The sequence below is a fragment of the Salvelinus alpinus genome, chromosome 8 (assembly GCF_045679555.1).
Source record: "Salvelinus alpinus chromosome 8, SLU_Salpinus.1, whole genome shotgun sequence".
NCBI classification, from domain to species: domain Eukaryota; kingdom Metazoa; phylum Chordata; class Actinopteri; order Salmoniformes; family Salmonidae; genus Salvelinus; species Salvelinus alpinus.
The window spans coordinates 24795906-24816809 of record NC_092093.1 but is presented as its reverse complement, the minus strand read 5'-3'; the positions used below and the strand labels follow the sequence as shown (position 1 = coordinate 24816809).

Sequence of the window (20904 nt, the reverse complement as noted above, 5' to 3'; positions counted from 1 at the left end):
CAGTCAGTACTACTGTATAATATACTGACACCATTCAGTCAGTACTACTGTATAATATACTGACACCATTCAGTCAGTACTACTGTATAATATACTGACACCATTCAGTCAGTACTACTGTATAATATACTGACACCATTCAGTCAGTACTACTGTATAATATACTGACACCATTCAGTCAGTACTACTGTATAATATACTGACACCATTCAGTCAGTACTACTGTATAATATACTGACACATTCAGTCAGTACTACTGTATAATATACTGACACATTCAGTCAGTACTACTGTATAATATACTGACACATTCAGTCAGTACTACTGTATAATATACTGACACCATTCAGTCAGTACTACTGTATAATATACTGACACCATTCAGTCAGTACTACTGTATAATATACTGACACCATTCAGTCAGTACTACTGTATAATATACTGACACCATTCAGTCAGTACTACTGTATAATATACTGACACCATTCAGTCAGTACTACTGTATAATATACTGACACCATTCAGTCAGTACTACTGTATAATATACTGACACCATTCAGTCAGTACTACTGTATAATATACTGACACCATTCAGTCAGTACTACTGTATAATATACTGACACCATTCAGTCAGTACTACTGTATAATATACTGACACCATTCAGTCAGTACTACTGTATAATATACTGACACCATTCAGTCAGTACTACTGTATAATATACTGACACCATTCAGTCAGTACTACTGTATAATATACTGACACCATTCAGTCAGTACTACTGTATAATATACTGACACCATTCAGTCAGTACTACTGTATAATATACTGACACCATTCAGTCAGTACTACTGTATAATATACTGACACCATTCAGTCAGTACCACTGTATAATATACTGACACCATTCAGTCAGTACCACTGTATAATATACTGACACCATTCAGTCAGTACCATAACATTAAACAACACATCTCTGCTAACACACAGTGCATTCGGAAAGTATTCAGACCCCTTGACTTTTTCCACATTTTGTTACGTTACCGCCTTATTCTAAAATTAATTTAATTAATTAATTAAATTAAATTGTTTTTTCCCCGTCATCAATCTACACACAATACCCCATAATGACAAAGCAAAAACTGTTTTTTAGAAATGTTGGCAAATTTCTAACAAATTAAAAATGGAAATATCACATTTACATACAGTTAGTATTTTCAGACTCTTTACTCAGCACTTTGTTGAAGCACCTTTGGCAGCGATTACAGCCTTGAGTCTTCTTGGGTATGACGCTACAAGCTTGGCACACCTATATTTGGGGAGTTTCTCCCATTCTTCTCTACAGATCCTCTCAAGCTCTGTCAGGTTGGATGGGGAGTGTCGCTGCACAGCTATTTTCAGGTCTCTCCAGAGATGTTCGATCGGGTTCAAGTCCAGGCTCTCGCTGGGCCACTGAAAGACATTCAGAGACTTGTCCTGAAGCCACTCCTGCATTGTTTTGGCTGTGTGCTTAGGGTCGTTGTCCTGTTGGAAGGTGAACCTTTGCCCCAGTCTGAGGTCCTGAGCGCTCTGTAGCAGGTTTTCATCAAGGATCTCTCTGTACTTTGCTCCGTTCATCTTTCCCTCGGCCCTGACTAGTCTCCCAGTCCCTGCCACTGAAAAACATCCCCACAGCATGATGCTGCCACCACCACGCTTCACTGTAGGAATGGTGCCAGGTTTCCTCCAGACATGATGCTTGGCATTCAGGCCAAACAGTTCAATCTTGGTTTCATCAGATCAGAGAATCTTGTTACCCATATTCTGAGAGTCGTTTAGGTGCCTTTTGGCAAACTCCAAGTGGTCTGTCATGTGCCATTTACTGAGGAGTGGCTTGGTTGTCCTTCTGGAAGGATCTCCCATCTCAACAGAGAAACTCTGGAGCTCTGTCAGAGTGACCGTAGGGTTCTTGGTCACCTCCCTGATCAAGGCCCTTCTTTACCAATTGCTCAGTTTGGCCGGGCGACCAGCTCTAGGAAGAGTCTTGGTGGTTCCAAACTTCTTCCATTTAAGAATGATGAAGGCCACTGTGTTCTTTTGGACCTTCAATGCTGCAGAAATGTTTTGGTAGCCTTCCCCAGATCTGTGCCTCGACACAATCCTGTCTTGGAGCTCTACGGACAGTTCCTTTGACCTCATGGCTTGGTTTTTGCTCTGACATTCACTGTCAACTATGGGACCTTATATAGACAGCTGTGTGCCTTTCCAAATCATGTCCAATCAATTGAATTTACCACAGGTGGACTCCAAACAAGTTGTAGAAACCTCAATTTCGGAGTCTCATAGTAAAGGGTCTGACTACTTATGTAAATAAGTTATTTTTGTTTTTAACTTTTTATAGATTTGCCATTTTTTATAAATAATCAATAAGGCTGTAACGTTACAAAATGTGGGAAAAGGGAAGGGGTTGGAATACTTTCCGAATGCACTGTATGGTCAGTACCATAACATATGGTCAGTACCATAACATACGGTCAGTACCATAACACTAAACAACAGAAGTCTGCTAACATCCGGTCAGTACTGTAACATACTGATAACATACTAATCAAGTATGGTCAGTACTTTAACATACTAATAATAACATATGGTGAGTGAGTACTGTAATATAATGCCTTTAGATCAGCACCGTAAACCTGTGGAATGTAGAAGTCTAAATACGGTCAGCACTGCAACATTCTTCCAACAAACAGTAAAAAGGCTCCCAAGCACAGACTGTACTGTTACATCACAGAACGCAGATACTCAGCCTCTCTAAAGGAAAAAAGTGCAGTCCAAGACTTTCATATCTTAATCATTCACTGAAACTTTCTGTAAATTCACTTTCTGTATTATGAAAGTTCTATATCTTGACAACTTGATTATTGACATGCAAAACATTTTGGGACTGTGTCAACAGTGGACTAATGAAACAAATACCATAAGATAGTTTTTGAGTGGTATTTTCCTTTTAAAATAACTGTCCAGTGAAAATCTCACTTTTTCATACCCAAATAATGTTGTTGCCCCGTCGTATACTCGTATTTGTGGCCAAAGCATAAACGGACCGTTTAAAACAATGCTTGCTATTTCCTCATAGAGGATGATGTCATCCTCCTGAGGAGAATGAGCTGGCCAATCAGTGGGCTACTCGCATTAATATTTTTAATGACTGGTATGTGCACATATCATTCTGCTGTTGGGATTTCCAACACAGAAAAGCAGATTTTTAACATAGTTTTTCCTTCCCAAAAATGACAATTAACTATTTGACTCATATTGTAATTAATTATAGGTCATATTACAAAGAGATCTGGAAACACTGGACAGTTACTTTAAAGCATCCACTGGACCTACTGCAGTGCTGGTCCACACTATCTTATTTATAGATGACCATGACTAATGCATTACAATCAATAATCGTTCCCATTTAGATATGCAAGGGAGTGTATGTCATAACCATGCTGACTGGTTTGTTGTGTAATATTTATGTGAGTGAAACCATTCCATAAACTCTAGCTAGAACATGTATGCTTTGCTTTGGACATATGAAGTATGCCTTCTGTGAGACTTTGACTGAGCCAATACTGTGCCACATAACTCTACAAGGCCTGGACAGTGGAGGAGCGGCCACAACCTTGGCATAAATAAAGAGAGAGATGGGTGGTTGTGAAGCAGAAGAGAGGCTTGTGGTGAGGAAGAGAGGCTTGTGGTGAGGAAGAGAGGCTTGTGGTGAGGAAGAGAGGCTTGTGGTGAGGAAGAGAGGCTTGTGGTGAGGAAGAGAGGCTTGTGGTGAGGAAGAGAGGGTTGTGGTGAGGAAGAGAGGGTTGTGGTGAGGAAGAGAGGGTTGTGGTGAGGAAGAGAGGCTTGTGGTGAGGAAGAGAGGCTTGTGGTGAGGAAGAGAGGCTTGTGGTGAGGAAGAGAGGCTTGTGGTGAAGAGGAAGAGAGGCTTGTGGTGAGGAGGAAGAGAGGGTTGTGGTGAGGAGGAAGAGAGGGTTGTGGTGAGGAGGAAGAGAGGGTTGTGGTGAAGCGGAAGAGAGGGTTGTGGTGAGGAGGAAGAGAGGGTTGTGGTGAGGAGGAAGAGAGGGTTGTGGTGAGGAGGAAGAGAGGGTTGTGGTGAAGAGGAAGAGAGGGTTGTGGTGAAGAGGAAGAGAGGGTTGTGGTGAAGAGGAAGAGAGGGTTGTGGTGAAGAGGAAGAGAGGGTTGTGGTGAAGAGGAAGAGAGGGTTGTGGTGAAGAGGAAGAGAGGGTTGTGGTGAAGAGGAAGAGAGGGTTGTGGTGAAGAGGAAGAGAGGGTTGTGGTGAAGAGGAAGAGAGGGTTGTGGTGAAGCGGAAGAGAGGGTTGTGGTGAAGCGGAAGAGAGGGTTGTGGTGAAGCGGAAGAGAGGGTTGTGGTGAAGCGGAAGAGAGGGTTGTGGTGAAGAGGAAGAGAGGGTTGTGGTGAGGAGGAAGAGAGGGTTGTGGTGAGGAGGAAGAGAGGGTTGTGGTGAGGAGGAAGAGAGGGTTGTGGTGAAGCGGAAGAGAGGGTTGTGGTGAGGAGGAAGAGAGGGTTGTGGTGAAGCGGAAGAGAGGGTTGTGGTGAAGCGGAAGAGAGGGTTGTGGTGAGGAGGAAGAGAGGGTTGTGGTGAGGAGGAAGAGAGGGTTGTGGTGAGGAGGAAGAGAGGGTTGTGGTGAGGAGGAAGAGAGGGTTGTGGTGAAGAGGAAGAGAGGGTTGTGGTGAAGAGGAAGAGAGGGTTGTGGTGAAGAGGAAGAGAGGGTTGTGGTGAAGAGGAAGAGAGGGTTGTGGTGAAGAGGAAGAGAGGGTTGTGGTGAAGAGGAAGAGAGGGTTGTGGTGAAGAGGAAGAGAGGGTTGTGGTGAAGAGGAAGAGAGGGTTGTGGTGAAGAGGAAGAGAGGGTTGTGGTGAAGAGGAAGAGAGGGTTGTGGTGAAGAGGAAGAGAGGGTTGTGGTGAAGAGGAAGAGAGGGTTGTGGTGAAGAGGAAGAGAGGGTTGTGGTGAAGAGGAAGAGAGGGTTGTGGTGAAGAGGAAGAGAGGGTTGTGGTGAAGAGGAAGAGAGGGTTGTGGTGAAGAGGAAGAGAGGCTTGTGGTGAAGAGGAAGAGAGGCTTGTGGTGAAGAGGAAGAGAGGCTTGTGGTGAAGAGGAAGAGAGGCTTGTGGTGAAGAGGAAGAGAGGCTTGTGGTGAAGAGGAAGAGAGGCTTGTGGTGAAGAGGAAGAGAGGCTTGTGGTGAAGAGGAAGAGAGGCTTGTGGTGAAGAGGAAGAGAGGCTTGTGGTGAAGAGGAAGAGAGGCTTGTGGTGAAGAGGAAGAGAGGCTTGTGGTGAAGAGGAAGAGAGGCTTGTGGTGAAGAGGAAGAGAGGGTTGTGGTGAGGAGGAAGAGAGGCTTGTGGTGAAGAGGAAGAGAGGCTTGTGGTGAAGAGGAAGAGAGGCTTGTGGTGAAGAGGAAGAGAGGCTTGTGGTGAAGAGGAAGAGAGGCTTGTGGTGAAGAGGAAGCGAGGCTTGTGGTGAAGAGGAAGAGAGGCTTGTGGTGAAGAGGAAGAGAGGCTTGTGGTGAAGAGGAAGAGAGGCTTGTGGTGAAGAGGAAGAGAGGCTTGTGGTGAAGAGGAAGAGAGGCTTGTGGTGAAGAGGAAGAGAGGCTTGTGGTGAAGAGGAAGAGAGGGTTGTGGTGAAGAGGAAGAGGGTTGTGGTGAGGAGGAAGAGAGGGTTGTGGTGAAGCGGAAGAGAGGGTTGTGGTGAAGCGGAAGAGAGGGTTGTGGTGAAGAGGGAGAGAGGGTTGTGGTGAAGAGGGAGAGAGGGTTGTGGTGGAGCGGAAGAGAGGGTTGTGGTGAAGAGGAAGAGAGGGTTGTGGTGAAGAGGAAGAGAGGGTTGTGGTGAAGAGGAAGAGAGGGTTGTGGTGAAGAGGAAGAGGGTTGTGGTGAAGAGGAAGAGGAAGAGAGGGTTGTGGTGAAGAGGAAGAGAGGGTTGTGGTGAAGAGGAAGAGAGGGTTGTGGTGAAGCGGAAGAGAGGGTTGTGGTGAAGCGGAAGAGAGGGTTGTGGTGAAGAGGAAGAGGAAGAGAGGGTTGTGGTGAAGAGGAAGAGAGGGTTGTGGTGAAGAGGAAGAGAGGGTTGTGGTGAAGAGGAAGAGGAAGAGAGGGTTGTGGTGAAGAGGAAGAGAGGGTTGTGGTGAAGCGGAAGAGAGGGTTGTGGTGAAGAGGAAGAGAGGGTTGTGGTGAAGAGGAAGAGAGGGTTGTGGTGAAGCGGAAGAGAGGGTTGTGGTGAAGCGGAAGAGAGGGTTGTGGTGAAGAGGAAGAGGAAGAGAGGGTTGTGGTGAAGAGGAAGAGAGGGTTGTGGTGAAGAGGAAGAGAGGGTTGTGGTGAAGCGGAAGAGAGGGTTGTGGTGAAGTGGAAGAGGAAGAGAGGGTTGTGGTGAAGAGGAAGAGAGGGTTGTGGTGAAGCGGAAGAGAGGGTTGTGGTGAAGAGGAAGAGAGGGTTGTGGTGAAGAGATGAAACTAGTTAGAAACACTGCAACACCATGTACTCAGTGTAGCCATATGGGAGAGGGTTGTGGTGAAGTGGAAGAGGAAGAGAGGGTTATGGTGAAGTGGAAGAGAGGGTTGTGGTGAAGAGGAAGAGAGGGTTGTGGTGAAGCGGAAGAGAGGGTTGTGGTGAAGAGGAAGAGAGGGTTGTGGTGAAGAGGAAGAGAGGGTTGTGGTGAAGCGGAAGAGAGGGTTGTGGTGAAGAGGAAGAGGAAGAGAGGGTTGTGGTGAAGCGGAAGAGAGGGTTGTGGTGAAGAGGAAGAGAGGGTTGTGGTGAAGAGGAAGAGAGGGTTGTGGTGAAGCGGAAGAGAGGGTTGTGGTGAAGAGGAAGAGAGGGTTGTGGTGAAGAGGAAGAGAGGGTTGTGGTGAAGAGGAAGAGAGGGTTGTGGTGAAGAGGAAGAGGAAGAGAGGGTTGTGGTGAAGAGGAAGAGAGGGTTGTGGTGAAGAGGAAGAGAGGGTTGTGGTGAAGAGGAAGAGGAAGAGAGGGTTGTGGTGAAGAGGAAGAGAGGGTTGTGGTGAAGAGGAAGCGGAAGAGAGGGTTGTGGTGAAGAGGAAGAGAGGGTTGTGGTGAAGAGGAAGAGAGGGTTGTGGTGAAGTGGAAGAGGAAGAGAGGGTTGTGGTGAAGAGGAAGAGAGGGTTGTGGTGAAGAGGAAGAGAGGGTTGTGGTGAAGAGGAAGAGAGGGTTGTGGTGAAGGGGAAGAGAGGGTTGTGGTGAGGAGGAAGAGAGGGTTGTGGTGAGGAGGAAGAGAGGGTTGTGGTGAGGAGGAAGAGAGGGTTGTGGTGAGGAGGAAGAGAGGGTTGTGGTGAAGCGGAAGAGAGGGTTGTGGTGAAGAGGAAGAGAGGGTTGTGGTGAAGAGGAAGAGAGGGTTGTGGTGAAGCGGAAGAGAGGGTTGTGGTGAAGCGGAAGAGAGGGTTGTGGTGAGGAGGAAGAGAGGGTTGTGGTGAGGAGGAAGAGAGGGTTGTGGTGAAGGGGAAGAGAGGGTTGTGGTGAAGAGGAAGAGAGGGTTGTGGTGAGGAGGAAGAGAGGGTTGTGGTGAGGAGGAAGAGAGGGTTGTGGTGAGGAGGAAGAGAGGGTTGTGGTGAGGAGGAAGAGAGGGTTGTGGTGAAGAGGAAGAGAGGGTTGTGGTGAAGAGGAAGATAGGGTTGTGGTGAAGAGGAAGAGAAGGTTGTGGTGAAGAGGAAGAGAAGGTTGTGGTGAAGGGGAAGAGAGGGTTGTGGTGAAGAGGAAGAGAGGGTTGTGGTGAAGAGATGAAACTAGTTAGAAACACTGCAACACCATGTACTCAGTGTAGCCATATGGGAGAGGGTTAAGGCTGAGCTGTTATCAGGGTGGGTGATTGGGTGGGTGTGTGTGTGCTGCCGTGTGTGTATTATTTAAGGTCCATTATGTCTTAATTACTGGACATGTATAATTAGAGTAGCTGCTATGGGACTGTGCGGCTGTACATCATGTTCAGAATGTCAAAACAAAGCATTTAAGAACACACACACACAGACACTGAATATTAATACACATTATGCTATATAACCACACACGTTGATACACACACACACACACACACACAGCATATATTTTACTATTTTTGTGGGGACCTTACATTGATTTGCATCCTTAAAATAGCCTTTGTCCTTGTGGGGACCTGGGAAATGTCCCCACAAGGGAGAATGTTTCTTGTTTCACTATCCTTGTGAGGACTTTTGGGGATTTATATTACCTACAATGATAGTAATACAACTCTACAAACAAACACACACACACACAGACACACACACACTCCTGTAGAATTGGTTTTGGCTGCCCTACAGAGAAGGAAACTCTCAGTGTAACGTTCAGTCTCTTGTTTCCTCGTCTTAATGCTTCCAGATGTTGGACACTTTGAAATATGTCCAGTTGTAATGGTTGACACACCCACCCCAACCTCGCCAGTCTAACCATGTTATTCTGTCCTAGTATCCACCTGGAGATGTATAACTGCTTGAACCTTCTGCTTACATGGTGATGGACCTGATCATGGTCATGTTTGAAACTGCTTTAACCATGTCATAACCATCTTGTAACCATGTTTCAACCATGTTAAAACCATCTTGTAACCATGTTTCAACCATGGCATGACCATCTTGTAACCATGTTTCAACCATGGCATAACCATCTTGTAACCATGTTTCAACCATGGCATAACCATCTTGTAACCATGTTTCAACCATGTCATAACCATCTTGTAATGACCCAACCCTGGTTGTAACCGTAATGTTACTATGTTATGACCCAACCCTGGTTGTAACCATAATGTTACTATGTTATGACCCAACCCTGGTTGTAACCGTAATGTTACTATGTAATGACCCAACCCTGGTTGTAACCGTAATGTTACTATGTTATGACCCAACCCTGGTTGTAACCGTAATGTTACTATGGTATGACCCAACCCTGGTTGTAACCATAATGTTACTATATAATGACCCAACCCTGGTTGTAACCGTAATGTTACTATGTAATGACCCAACCCTGGTTGTAACCGTAATGTTACTATGTAATGACCCAACCCTGGTTGTAACTAATGGTACTATGTTATGACCCAACCCTGGTTGTAACCGTAATGTTACTATGGTATGACCCAACCCTGGTTGTAACCGTAATGTTACTATGTTATGACCCAAACCTGGTTGTAACCGTAATGTTACTATGTTATGACCCAACCCTGGTTGTAACCGTAATGTTACTATGTAATGACCCAACCCTGGTTGTAACCGTAATGTTACTATGTAATGACCCAACCCTGGTTGTAACTAATGTTACTATGTTATCACCCAACCCTGGTTGTAACCGTAATGTTACTATGTTATGACCCAACCCTGGTTGTAACCGTAATGTTACTATGTAATGACCCAGCCCTGGTTGTAACCGTAATGTTACTATGTAATGACCCAACCCTGGTTGTAACCATAATGTTACTATGTTATGACCCAACCCTGGTTGTAACCGTAATGTTACTATGTTATGACCCAACCCTGGTTGTAACCGTAATGTTACTATGTTATGACCCAACCCTGGTTGTAACCGTAATGTTACTATGTAATGACCCAACCCTGGTTGTAACCGTAATGTTACTATGTTATGACCCAACCCTGGTTGTAACCGTAATGTTACTATGTAATGACCCAACCCTGGTTGTAACCGTAATGTTACTATGTTATGACCCAACCCTGGTTGTAACCGTAATGTTACTATGTAATGACCCAACCCTGGTTGTAACCGTAATGTTACTATGTAATGACCCAACCCTGGTTGTAACCGTAATGTTACTATGTTATGACCCAACCCTGGTTGTAACCGTAATGTTACTATGTTATGACCCAACCCTGGTTGTAACCGTAATGTTACTATGTTATGACCCAACCCTGGTTGTAACCGTAATGTTACTATGTTATGACCCAAACCTGGTTGTAACCGTAATGTTACTATGTAATGACCCAACCCTGGTTGTAACCGTAATGTTACTATGTAATGACCCAACCCTGGTTGTAACCGTAATGTTACTATGTAATGACCCAACCCTGGTTGTAACCGTAATGTTACTATGTAATGACCCAACCCTGGTTGTAACCGTAATGTTATGACCATGTGTTTCCAGGGCTCACCTGGAGGCGAGTGCGGAGCGTTGGAGTCGTCTGCTGAGCCTGCTGGAGGAGCTGTGGAGGTGGATCTGTCTGAAGGATGAGGACCTGGCCAAACAGATGCCCATAGGAGGAGATGTCCCCACCCTGCTGCAGCAGCACAACCACTGCACGGTCAGTACCATAACAATGGTCAATTTGATTACTGCACTGTCAGTACCATGATGAATACAACCTCTGCACTGTCAGTACCATGATGAATACAACCTCTGCACTGTCAGTACCATGATCAATACAACCTCTGCACTGTCAGTACCATGATGAATATAACCTCTGCACTGTCAGTACCATGATGAATACAACCTCTGCACTGTCAGTACCATGACGAATACAACCTCTGCACTGTCAGTACCATGATGAATATAACCTCTGCACTGTCAGTACCATGATGAATATAACCTCTGCACTGTCAGTACCATGATGAATATAACCTCTGCACTGTCAGTACCATGATGAATACAACCTCTGCACTGTCAGTACCATGATGAATATAACCTCTGCACTGTCAGTACCATGATGAATACAACCTCTGCACTGTCAGTACCATGACGAATACAACCTCTGCACTGTCAGTACCATGATGAATATAACCTCTGCACTGTCAGTACCATGATGAATATAACCTCTGCACTGTCAGTACCATGATGAATATAACCTCTGCACTGTCAGTACCATGATGAATACAACCTCTGCACTGTCAGTACAATGATGAATACAACCTCTGCACTGTCAGTACCATGATGAATACAACCTCTGCACTGTCAGTACCATGATGAATACAACCTCTGCACTGTCAGTACCGTGATGAATACAACCTCTGCATTGTCAGTACCATGATCAATACAACCTCTGCACTGTTAGTACCATGATGAATACAACCTCTGCACTGTCAGTACCATGATGAATACAACCTCTGCACTGTCAGTACAATGATGAATACAACCTCTGCATTGTCAGTACCGTGATGAATACAACCTCTGCACTGTCAGTACCGTGATGAATACAACCTCTGCACTGTCAGTACCATGATGAATACAACCTCTGCACTGTCAGTACCGTGATGAATACAACCTCTGCACTGTCAGTACCGTGATGAATACAACCTCTGCACTGTCAGTACCGTGATGAATACAACCTCTGCACTGTCAGTACCATGATGAATACAACCTCTGCACTGTCAGTACCGTGATGAATACAACCTCTGCACTGTCAGTACCATGATGAATACAACCTCTGCACTGTCAGTACCATGATCAATACAACCTCTGCACTGTCAGTACCATGAACCACAGTCAATACGATCATAGCCACAACCCCTGTAGCCAAAATGACACCCTCCATTATAAACAATACCACAACTATAACCACTACAATATGGTAAACGTAACAAAGGTAGTGGTTCCTTAGTATTTAGCGATGTGGTTACTGTACATAATTACCCTCCCTAGTTGTGATTCAGCCTCTGGTCAGGGTTAAGCCTGGCTGTTTGTCTGCAGCTGCTGTCGTTGCTGCTGTTGTTGCTGTTGACATAGTAATGTGTTTCTCTGGCCTTTTTCTCCATTTCGTTCAGAAGGCTATTATTTCACATCACACAAATGCCTGGAGAGTACACACACATTTCCACGGCTGTGTAACTATGTGATGGCGTGTGTGTGTGCGAGTGTTTGTGTGTGTGTTTGCCTGTTTTATTATGGGACAGGGTATGGTTACAGTGAATGGTGATGACAGAGTAGAGAGGACGATAGCTTGGTCAGACAGTCTTTAGAAAACATGGTACGGCTCAAAAAGGCACAATATTCAATATTTATCCGTCTCTATCCTATTTTCCCTCGTTCTCTCCCTCTCTCTGTCATTTCCTCTTTCTTACTCTGTTTCTCTCTGACTTTTACACACACAACTCTCACTCCCCCTCTTTCTCTGTCTCTCTCTCTCGCTCCCCTTCTCCCTCTCCCTCTCTCCCCTTCTCTCTCTTTCTCTCATCTCCCATTCTCTCTCTCCCTCTCTCTCGGTCTCTCAGGCTGTGGGGCCCTCACAGACATAGTGGTTAATAGAATGAAGTAGTTGAAAGTGAAAAGGATCACTTTTCATTTTGACTTCAGGTCTTTCTTACTAGATTGGCTTTGAGTTCCCGCAGAGCCTGAGAGAGCGACCTGGGGCAGGTCAGTACAAAGCACCGGCCCTTTGAACACGTCACAGTCATTACACACACGCACAATAACTGGACGGTCTGGGTGAGGGGAGAAATACATACATATATGCATGGGTATATAGAAGTGGGAGGTCTGATGTGAGGCTGAGGAAGGTACGGTTTCTGAAAGGAAAGAAAGAGAGAAGGTAAGCTAAGCCACCTAAATGAATCAAGAGGAAGATATAGGAGGGCTGGAGCAGAGCGTGAGGGAGAGGAAGAAAGTGATGATGAAATGACAGTGCCAGAAATCAAGGAGACAGAGAGAGTGATGGAAAGGAAGAGAGATGGGAGAGAAGGATGAATTTGATGGAGAGACAGACAAATGAGCAGAGAAGGAGGCGGAGAGAGATTGTGATGAAGAGCGCAGGACTCAGTAGGGAGTGAAGAGGGGTAGAGGGCTGGAAACTAATTTCTTTATTGGAATGTATCTATCCTTATATCACCAAGTCAACAACATCAGTTCTCCTCCTATTTGTTTTCCCTACGGTTAGATTCATGTAAACAAATGACAGGGGGAAAGGAAGACATTTTGTTAATCCGGAGCGTTGCCTGAAAGTGCCCTTCTCCTCCAGGAAGTGTATGGATTGTGTCTGTGTTTTTGTTTCTGATATGGCCATAATAGTTTTTATTAATCACACATTGACTGATCCACTAAAAGGCCTGTGTTAGCGGCCCACTGATTCAGCTCATCAAGGAGAGAGAGAGAGAAGGAGAAGAGAGCACTTGTAGCCATTTTTAATCACTCTCTCGCTCTACTTTTATCTCCGTGCAACAGTTGTCATTGTCTTTTCAGTGTGGGGAGAAGCCACCACAATATGTTGCGTATTTAAAAAGTACTTAGGATTATGGGAATATATAATTAAAGCTGAAAAATAAGAAAATAAGACAAAGAAGGAGTGATTAGTGAAGAAGGAGTGTTTGTCTGTTATTTACTCGTTTAGAATGGTTTCATCAACTCACTGTTTGTGGAGGCTTGGTTTTAAGAGTGTTGTCCTCATTTTGCTAATATTAGTGTCAGTCAAGAGGCTAAGCCAAGCTAACATATTTACACTGCCTATGGTAAGCTAGCTAATGCAGTCACTGAGCCAAAGTTAAAGCTACTATCATCAGAGTGGCTACGCTAAGCTAGTTTAATCACACTGTCTGTGTGATCGATTAGCACCATTTACCTGGATGGGCAGGTTGTAAAGGAAAATGAAATGGACTGCTGCGTCGCCACAACGTTATCTCTCTCAGAGCGAGAGAAACAGAGCGAGAGAGGGAGAAACAGAGCGAGAGAGGGAGAAACAGAGCGAGAGAGGGAGAGAGAAATAAACAAAGAGAGAGAAACAGAGCGAGAGAGAGAGAAACAGAGCGAGAGAGGGAGAGAGAAATAAACAAAGAGAGAGAAACGGAGCGAGAGACTCAAAGAGCGAGAGAGAAAGAACAGAGAGAGACTTTCTGACTTTGAATTTCTGTGAATAATTACTTATCATTGACTGTTTATTTCTCCTTAATTCTCCTTATTTAACTTTAGAAAGCATCTTGTAGTGGTTAGGAGTTCATATCTATCTGGATTGGGCTGAATAACTGTAAAGTCCTTCACTGTGTTGGTTGGCTTTCATTTTGTTTTACTTAGCGAAGCCAATTCTCAAGTTTCATGTCTTACAGTTTTGTAGGGGATTTTTCTGCCTTTGAGGCCAGAGTAGGTAGAGAAGTAGCCTCAGTTTGGATGAAGATGCCTTCCAGATGTCGACCCTAACACCTCCAATACGGCATAAACAATGTGAGGAGAAACTGCATTGCAAAAACTCCCATCGAGTTCTGTCACATGTATTCCAGAGTTAGCATTTTAATGCCTCAAGTCACACTGACTCCTACTTGAACCGTCTGCTCGCTCCCTTGTGGGCTCGTAAACCAAATGAGGCTCAAAAGGCAGCAGTTTAAAACAGCACTTATCAAACACAGGCCTCTTTTTTCTCTCCTCTCTTTTTCATTCCACATGAGAAAAACCACATGACTCAGCAGCACGACAAAAGCAGATTGTTTGTAACCTCGGAGGGGCTGAGGCAGAGCTGAAGGCAGAGCAAAGCCAAGCAGTTTAATGGCATTTAGCTGGTTCTTTAGTGAGGTCTGAGAACAGGCTGTCATTTATAGTAGCAGAGAGGGGGTGGGAGAGAGAAGGAGTGGGAGGTAGAGAGGTAGAAATACATACAGAAGGAGAGGGGAAAAGGGAGGGTGAGATGAGAAAGAGATACATTAGAATACTTTGAGGAGACAGTACAGTAGGAAAAAGGATATTGGACCAAAAGAAAGGGATGTGGGAATTAAGTAGAGAAACGGAGTTGGGATGGGAGAGAGATAGACAGAGGGAATGAGACAGGGGAGTTGGGATGGGAGAGAGAGGGAGGGACAGAGGGAAGGAGACAGGGGAGCTGGGATGGGAGAGAGAGGGACAGAGGGAATGAGACAGGGGAGTTGGGATGGGAGAGAGATAGACAGAGGGAAGGAGAAAGGAGAGTTGGGATGGGAGAGAGAGGGAGGGACAGAGGGAAGGAGACAGGGGAGTTGGGATGGGGGAGAGAGGGACAGAGGGAAGGAGACAGGGGAGTTGGGATTGGAGAGAGAGGGACCAATAGAAGGAGACAGGGGAGTTGGTATGGGAGAGAGAGGGACAGAGGGAAGGAGACAGGAGAGTTGGGATGGGAGAGAGAGGGAGGGACAGAGGGAAGGAGACAGGGGAGCTGGGATGGGAGATGGAAGGACAGAGGGAATGAGACACGGGAGTTGGGATGGGAGAGAGAGGGACAGAGGGAAGGAGACAGGGGAGTTGGGATGGGAGAGAGAGGGACAGAGGGAAGGAGACAGGGGAGTTGGGATGGGGGAGAGAGGGACAGAGGGAAGGAGACAGGGGAGTTGGGATGGAAGAGAGAGGGACAGAGGGAAGGAGACAGGGGAGTTGGGATGGAAGAGAGAAGGGGGATTGATATAAAAAAAGAGAGATGAAAGAGGGGTAGAGGCAGAGAAGTAGAGAGTGACAGTAAAAGAGAAAGGGAGGAGAGACTGGAAATAGCCTTCTCTCCTCTCTGCTGTGTTGTGATGTTATCTTCCTCTCATATCTCCTCATCAGCACAGGGCAGGGGCCAATAAGACTGTCTGCTCTGCTGCTCGACACACACGCGCGCACACACACACACAGCCAAAGTCACAGCTACAATATACACTCCAGGTTTGTAGTGCATTGATGTGTAAAAAATGTCATACTGGAAGGCTTTGTGTCACATACTGTAGCACCACTTATTCTTCTGTTTGTTGAAGTGGAACATTTTCACTCTTCTGGGTCACTGTCATACTGTAACTACTGTATCAGAGAGGAGGAAGGTAAAGGGAAGACTGTGTCAACCTCTGACTTTCATGCATCTTGTTTCATGTATCTTGTTTCATGAATCTTGTCCACAAGGTTCTGTTTTGGGTCCGGCACTTTTCAGTTTATATATGTTACCCCCTGGCAGCGTTATCTGAAAGCACAGCATTGATTTTCGCTGCTACGCAGACGATACACAACTTTTACATTTCTGTGTCGCCAGAGGATTTTAGCTCCCTGATAAATTATTAGACTGTATTAGTGATTTAAATACTTGGATGGCCCTCAACTTCCTCCAGCTAAATCAAGACATGACCGAGGTACTTATTGTTGTAGCCAAAGCACAGAGAGAGAATCGAGCCACACATTTTAATTCACAGGCAATAAAGATAAAACACCAGGAAAAAAACCTAGGTGTTATTTTAGATTCTGAACTCAATTTCAAATCACACATTAGGAATGTGACCAAAATAGTTTTTTACCACCTGAGAAACATTGTCAAGATGCGGCTATTTCTCTCTCAGGCTGATACAGAGAGACTCATCCATGCTTTTATTATAATCAGGCTTGACTACTGTAATGCTCTCCTGTCTGGTCTAACCAAGAAAGCCATTGGTCAACTGCAAAACATACAGAATGCTGCAGCACTGGTACTGACCAAGACCAGATGGAGAGCACACATTACACCGGTGTGAAAGTCTGCACTGGCTGTCTGTGAGTTTTAGAATACATTTTAAGATTCTTCTATTGGTTTATAAATTAATCTACGATTGTGCACCACAATACATGTCAGACATGCTTTTAAGTTATGTACCCAGTAGGTCCCTCAGGTCCTCTGCCACTGGCCTTTCAACTATCCCGAAGCCTAGGACCAAGAGGCATGGAGAGGCAGCCTTTAGTTATTATGCCCCCAGCCTGTGGAATAGCCTGCCAGAGAACCTGAAGGAGGCAGAAACTGTGGACATATTTAAAATAAATCTTAAAATACACATTTTTAGCTTTGCTTTTCCTTAGGATGCTTTTCAGTTTTTATTGTTATTCTTGAGTTTTTTTTATCCTCTTACAGTATGTTTGTTGTGTAGTGAATATTTCAATATTTTTCTTTTCATAGATTTTTCATAGATTTTTCCTGTGAAGGACATTTGGAGTTGGAGTTACATTCCATGTCTTAAATGTTGTGTATAAATAAATGATTTGATGTTCCTCTCTTCTCCTCCTCAGATAGATCCTAATCTCTTATCTCATCCTGGCAACTGAGAAACCTTGTTTTATTTCCTCTTGAAAGGGGATGCATCAGCTTGTTTCATTTCTACTCTGAGTGTTTTTCCTCAGGGTCCTTAAGTGTTACGGTGACTTTCTGAACTGAAGTTACTCCGGAAGATTGAGTTGTTCTTTATTGGCGCTGTCTGTCAGACTTTTTTGGGTTCCCGAGGGGACAGGGGGTTACTGGCTGGAAGGGGTGACCATGGCATGAGTGACGCCGAGCATTGCCATGGTGACACGCCTCTGCCTTGGCTTACTCTCCTTTTTGAGTCGTTTACGGACAAGGACGAGACGTCGTGGCGACTGGAAGATGCTAGAAGACGCTGTTATTTTTTAACCTTCTGCCAATACCCGTCCATTGCCCCTTTTCTTTTGATCTAAAGGCACGTGCATCGCCTCTGCCTTTCAATGGCCTTGTTCTCCCTTCATGTCTTGACTCCAAACTATGATGAATAAGAAAAGTAACAGTCGCTCTTTCTAGCTCTCAAAAAGTGTTTAATTTTGAAGAAAAATAATATGATATATATTCTCAAATGTGATTTATGACTTGAAGTTTCCTAAAATCTAATCAACTGTCAACATTTCTTTTCTGCAAGTATTTCCTTATGTCTGTCCAAAAGTCCACTCAACCCAACATGCTGTCATATAGTCTTCAATAAACTTGGGCCGGTGTTGCGTAACAAATGGAACCCTCGCAAATTCTGCTACCTCGTATTCCTCATCTCATCCTGTCTGATATAACCACAAGCCTTTTTGTAAGCAAGGCTCCCAATCTAATGATGTTCCTCATAGCGTTTCCCTCGAAGATCGTCCTCACACAAAGCAATCACACAGTCCGATAGGCATCAGAGTCCCCCTGGGGTCCTGGATATATTAAAACAAGAATAATTACCCTGGTACATGTAGTCCTGCTTTCATCCTCTTCCTCTCCCATAGTGGATGTTTTGGCAATAATGTTAGTGAGGTCATTTAGAAACTCACCCCTAGTCACCACTGGACTAACCGGCCTGTTGTGAGTCATTGTGCGTGTGCGTGTGTGAGAGAGAGGGAGGATGTGGGGCAGAAAGAAAGAGGATAGTAGAGAGAGTGAGGTTGTGTTAGTGAAATAGAATGCAGGGAGAGAGCAAGTCAGAGTGTGTGTGTGAGAGGGAGGATGAGGAAGTGAGTGTGTGTGATATGGCATTAGTGAGTGTTTTGATGAAGACTGCAGGTCTGTGTAGTGAACAGCTCTGGGTGAACGCCTCAGTTCATTTCACTTTGACCTCCGGGAAATGTCTCATTTGACCTGCCGTTCCTGCCTTCGTTTTCTTTTCTCGCTCCTGCTCTCTCCCTAACTCTCTCCCTACCTCTCTCCCTACCTCTCTCCCTACCTCTCTCCCTACCTCTCTCCCTAACTCTCTTCCTACCTCTCTCCCTACCTCTCTCCCTACCTCTCTCAATCTCTCATTCTCCCTTTCAATGAGAGGCCAGACAGGGAGCACGTTCTAAATTGCTGCCATCACCTGAATGAGATTTTTGTTTACAGTGCTGATTGTGTGTGTGTGTGTGTGTGTGTGTGTGTGTGTGTGTGTGTGTGTGTGTGTGTGTGTGTGTGTGTGTGTGTGTGTGTGTGTGTGTGTGTGTGTGTGTGTGTGTGTGTGTGTGTGTGTGTGTGTGTGTGTGTGATTATGTGTGCGTCTAGACCCTGGTTCCTTTGAATGTAAAACGTCTGATTTTAGGATGAAAGGTGGAGTTGATTAAAGTGAAATGTAAGTGTTTGACTTATTTGATATGGAGATGATAGGTCAGTGGGGGATAGGCTATCAGAGCAATCTGAACCGAGGGAAAACAGAGTTCACATACAGTTCACAGCATTGATGGTACTGGAAGATGACAACTCTGATTCCAATACAAGCACTTATACTCCGACTGAGCCACTTGAACATTTAGAGATAGGTACTGTAATGACTGTCTCTATCATTTTGATAAAAATTGCATATTTATTTCTTGAGTTCACTAATGTGGTCTACGACGCTGTTTGATCAAATCGGGCAGAATCCAAAGTTTTCTTTTCAGTTATAAAATAACTAATTTATGAGTTGTGGATCTCAAGTTAGGAGTAAGACATTTTGAGTAAGACATTCAGGTTCAAAAGATACAATGTATTGACCAGTTCCTGTTTGTGTTTCTCACCAGGCCTTGCGGTCAGAGCTGAAGGACCGTGAGCATGTTGTGGTCAGTACGCTGGATCAGGCACGCATGTACCTGGCTGACCAGCCCATCGAGGGGCCGGGAGAACCACGCAAGAACCTACAGCCCAAAACAGGTGAGTCTCCTGTCACTGCCTAGCCTGAACACACAAATACACATTCACACACATTCACACACACACGTCCTTGAAAAGCAGCTCTGAAGTTCCCCAGTCCACTTGATGATTTTGTGGTGTGTGATTTGAGGCTTAGAATACACCCAAACACTAAATATGCACCATATTTTATTAGTAATTCTGTCTCTAAAGGCTGATCGGCCCAAGCGGCTGAAACAGTGAAGTCGTTGCTACTGTACATCTGCACATTTCTTCTTTACCAGAGTCTGGATGTTCAGTAATGTAGGACCCCATGAGACGGTCTGGGAGGGTGTGAACAGAGTTGAGAGCAGGCAGAGATCTGGCACTTCCGTCTTCTTTGATGTAGTTATTGAAGGCCTCTTGTCGAATCAGTGTTTAAGAGCTGCTCTGAGAGCTGTGATGGGCAGGATGGTTTCATTCTGGTGTATATAAAATCAGAAGGTGAAACCTATCTGAAACCAACACTAAGATGACCTCAGATGCTGTCACAGAAGTGTGTGTGTGGCTGTAGAGGGTATAGCTGATCTAAAACCTGTGATAGCTCGGATACTTTCACAGGAGGGACAAGGGGCTTCACAGAGTAAAACTGATCTGAGACCAGTGATAACAGGGACACTGCTGTCTCCTCTAGTCATGTCTGAACCCAGTGGCTGAGAAGACCTTCTCAGACCCAATTAAATGCTCCCAGAGTTTCCCTGGCTTTTGTTTGCATTTCAAACTTCTCATTATTAAAGCAGACAGCTCCCACGCCGGTCCTGTCTGGGGTGTGAGGCTATCTATGTCTGGCAGACTGACAAACAGACAGAAAGACCCGCTGTATATAGTTTGGGTATAATGTGTATAATTATGTTGTATACAAGGTGCATTTGTAAAAGAGACCTAGGTCTTAAATGTCTTAAATGTAAAATAAAAACAATAGAAAATGTGTGCCTGTGTGTGCCTGAACTCTTCAGATCAGGGTGTCTGAGATTTAGAGGGTCTCTGACACGCTGATTTCAGGTCTGCAGACAAGATAAATATTTTGTCATGCTCTTTTCTCTTCAGAGTAAATGTCTCGCTTCAAGTTGAAATGTTTGCTTTTATTCTACAACCAACTTTCCCCTTTTAAGATGTTCCAGTCTTTGTCCTCTCCCTCACTCCCCCTTTCTCTCCTCCTCTCCCAGACCTGACTCCAGAGGCGAAGGCGCGGGGTGTGGCCAGGGCCATCAGGAAGCAGACAGCGGAGGTGCAGGAGCGTTGGGAGCGTCTGCAGGGCCACGTGGGTGGATGGCAGAGCCAGGTAGAGAGGGCCTTAGAGAGGCTACAGGAGCTCCAGAGCAACATGGACCAGCTGGACATGCGGCTAGCCAGGGCAGAGGAGACCAAGGCTGGCTGGCAGCCTGTAGGAGACCTGCTCATAGACTCACTGCAGGACCACATAGCGAAGACCACGGTGAGGGGGGGACGGGGACTGGGGAGTTACTAGTCTATTAATGGGGGGAGAGAGAGAGGGAAGGTGTTTTTACGTTCACTACCACACATTTAGGGCCAACAAGGCCTTGCAGGTAGGTACTAGCAGGTAGTAATTGACCTGTACATACAGTACAT

The 20904-nt window shown here is 45.2% G+C and overlaps 1 protein-coding gene across 8 annotated transcripts in view; it reads left to right on the top strand.

Annotated features, from left to right (window-relative positions):
* The window catches only part of utrn (utrophin), a 364756-nt gene that overhangs the window by 259753 nt on the left and 84099 nt on the right, over nt 1-20904 (top strand). For all 8 annotated transcript variants that reach the window (XM_071413075.1, XM_071413077.1, XM_071413076.1 and 5 more), the window contains 3 exons: nt 10155-10311; nt 19167-19296; nt 20481-20749. In XM_071413075.1, the coding sequence (XP_071269176.1) occupies nt 10155-10311; nt 19167-19296; nt 20481-20749 (556 nt within the window). The remainder of the gene's footprint in view (nt 1-10154; nt 10312-19166; nt 19297-20480; nt 20750-20904) is intronic.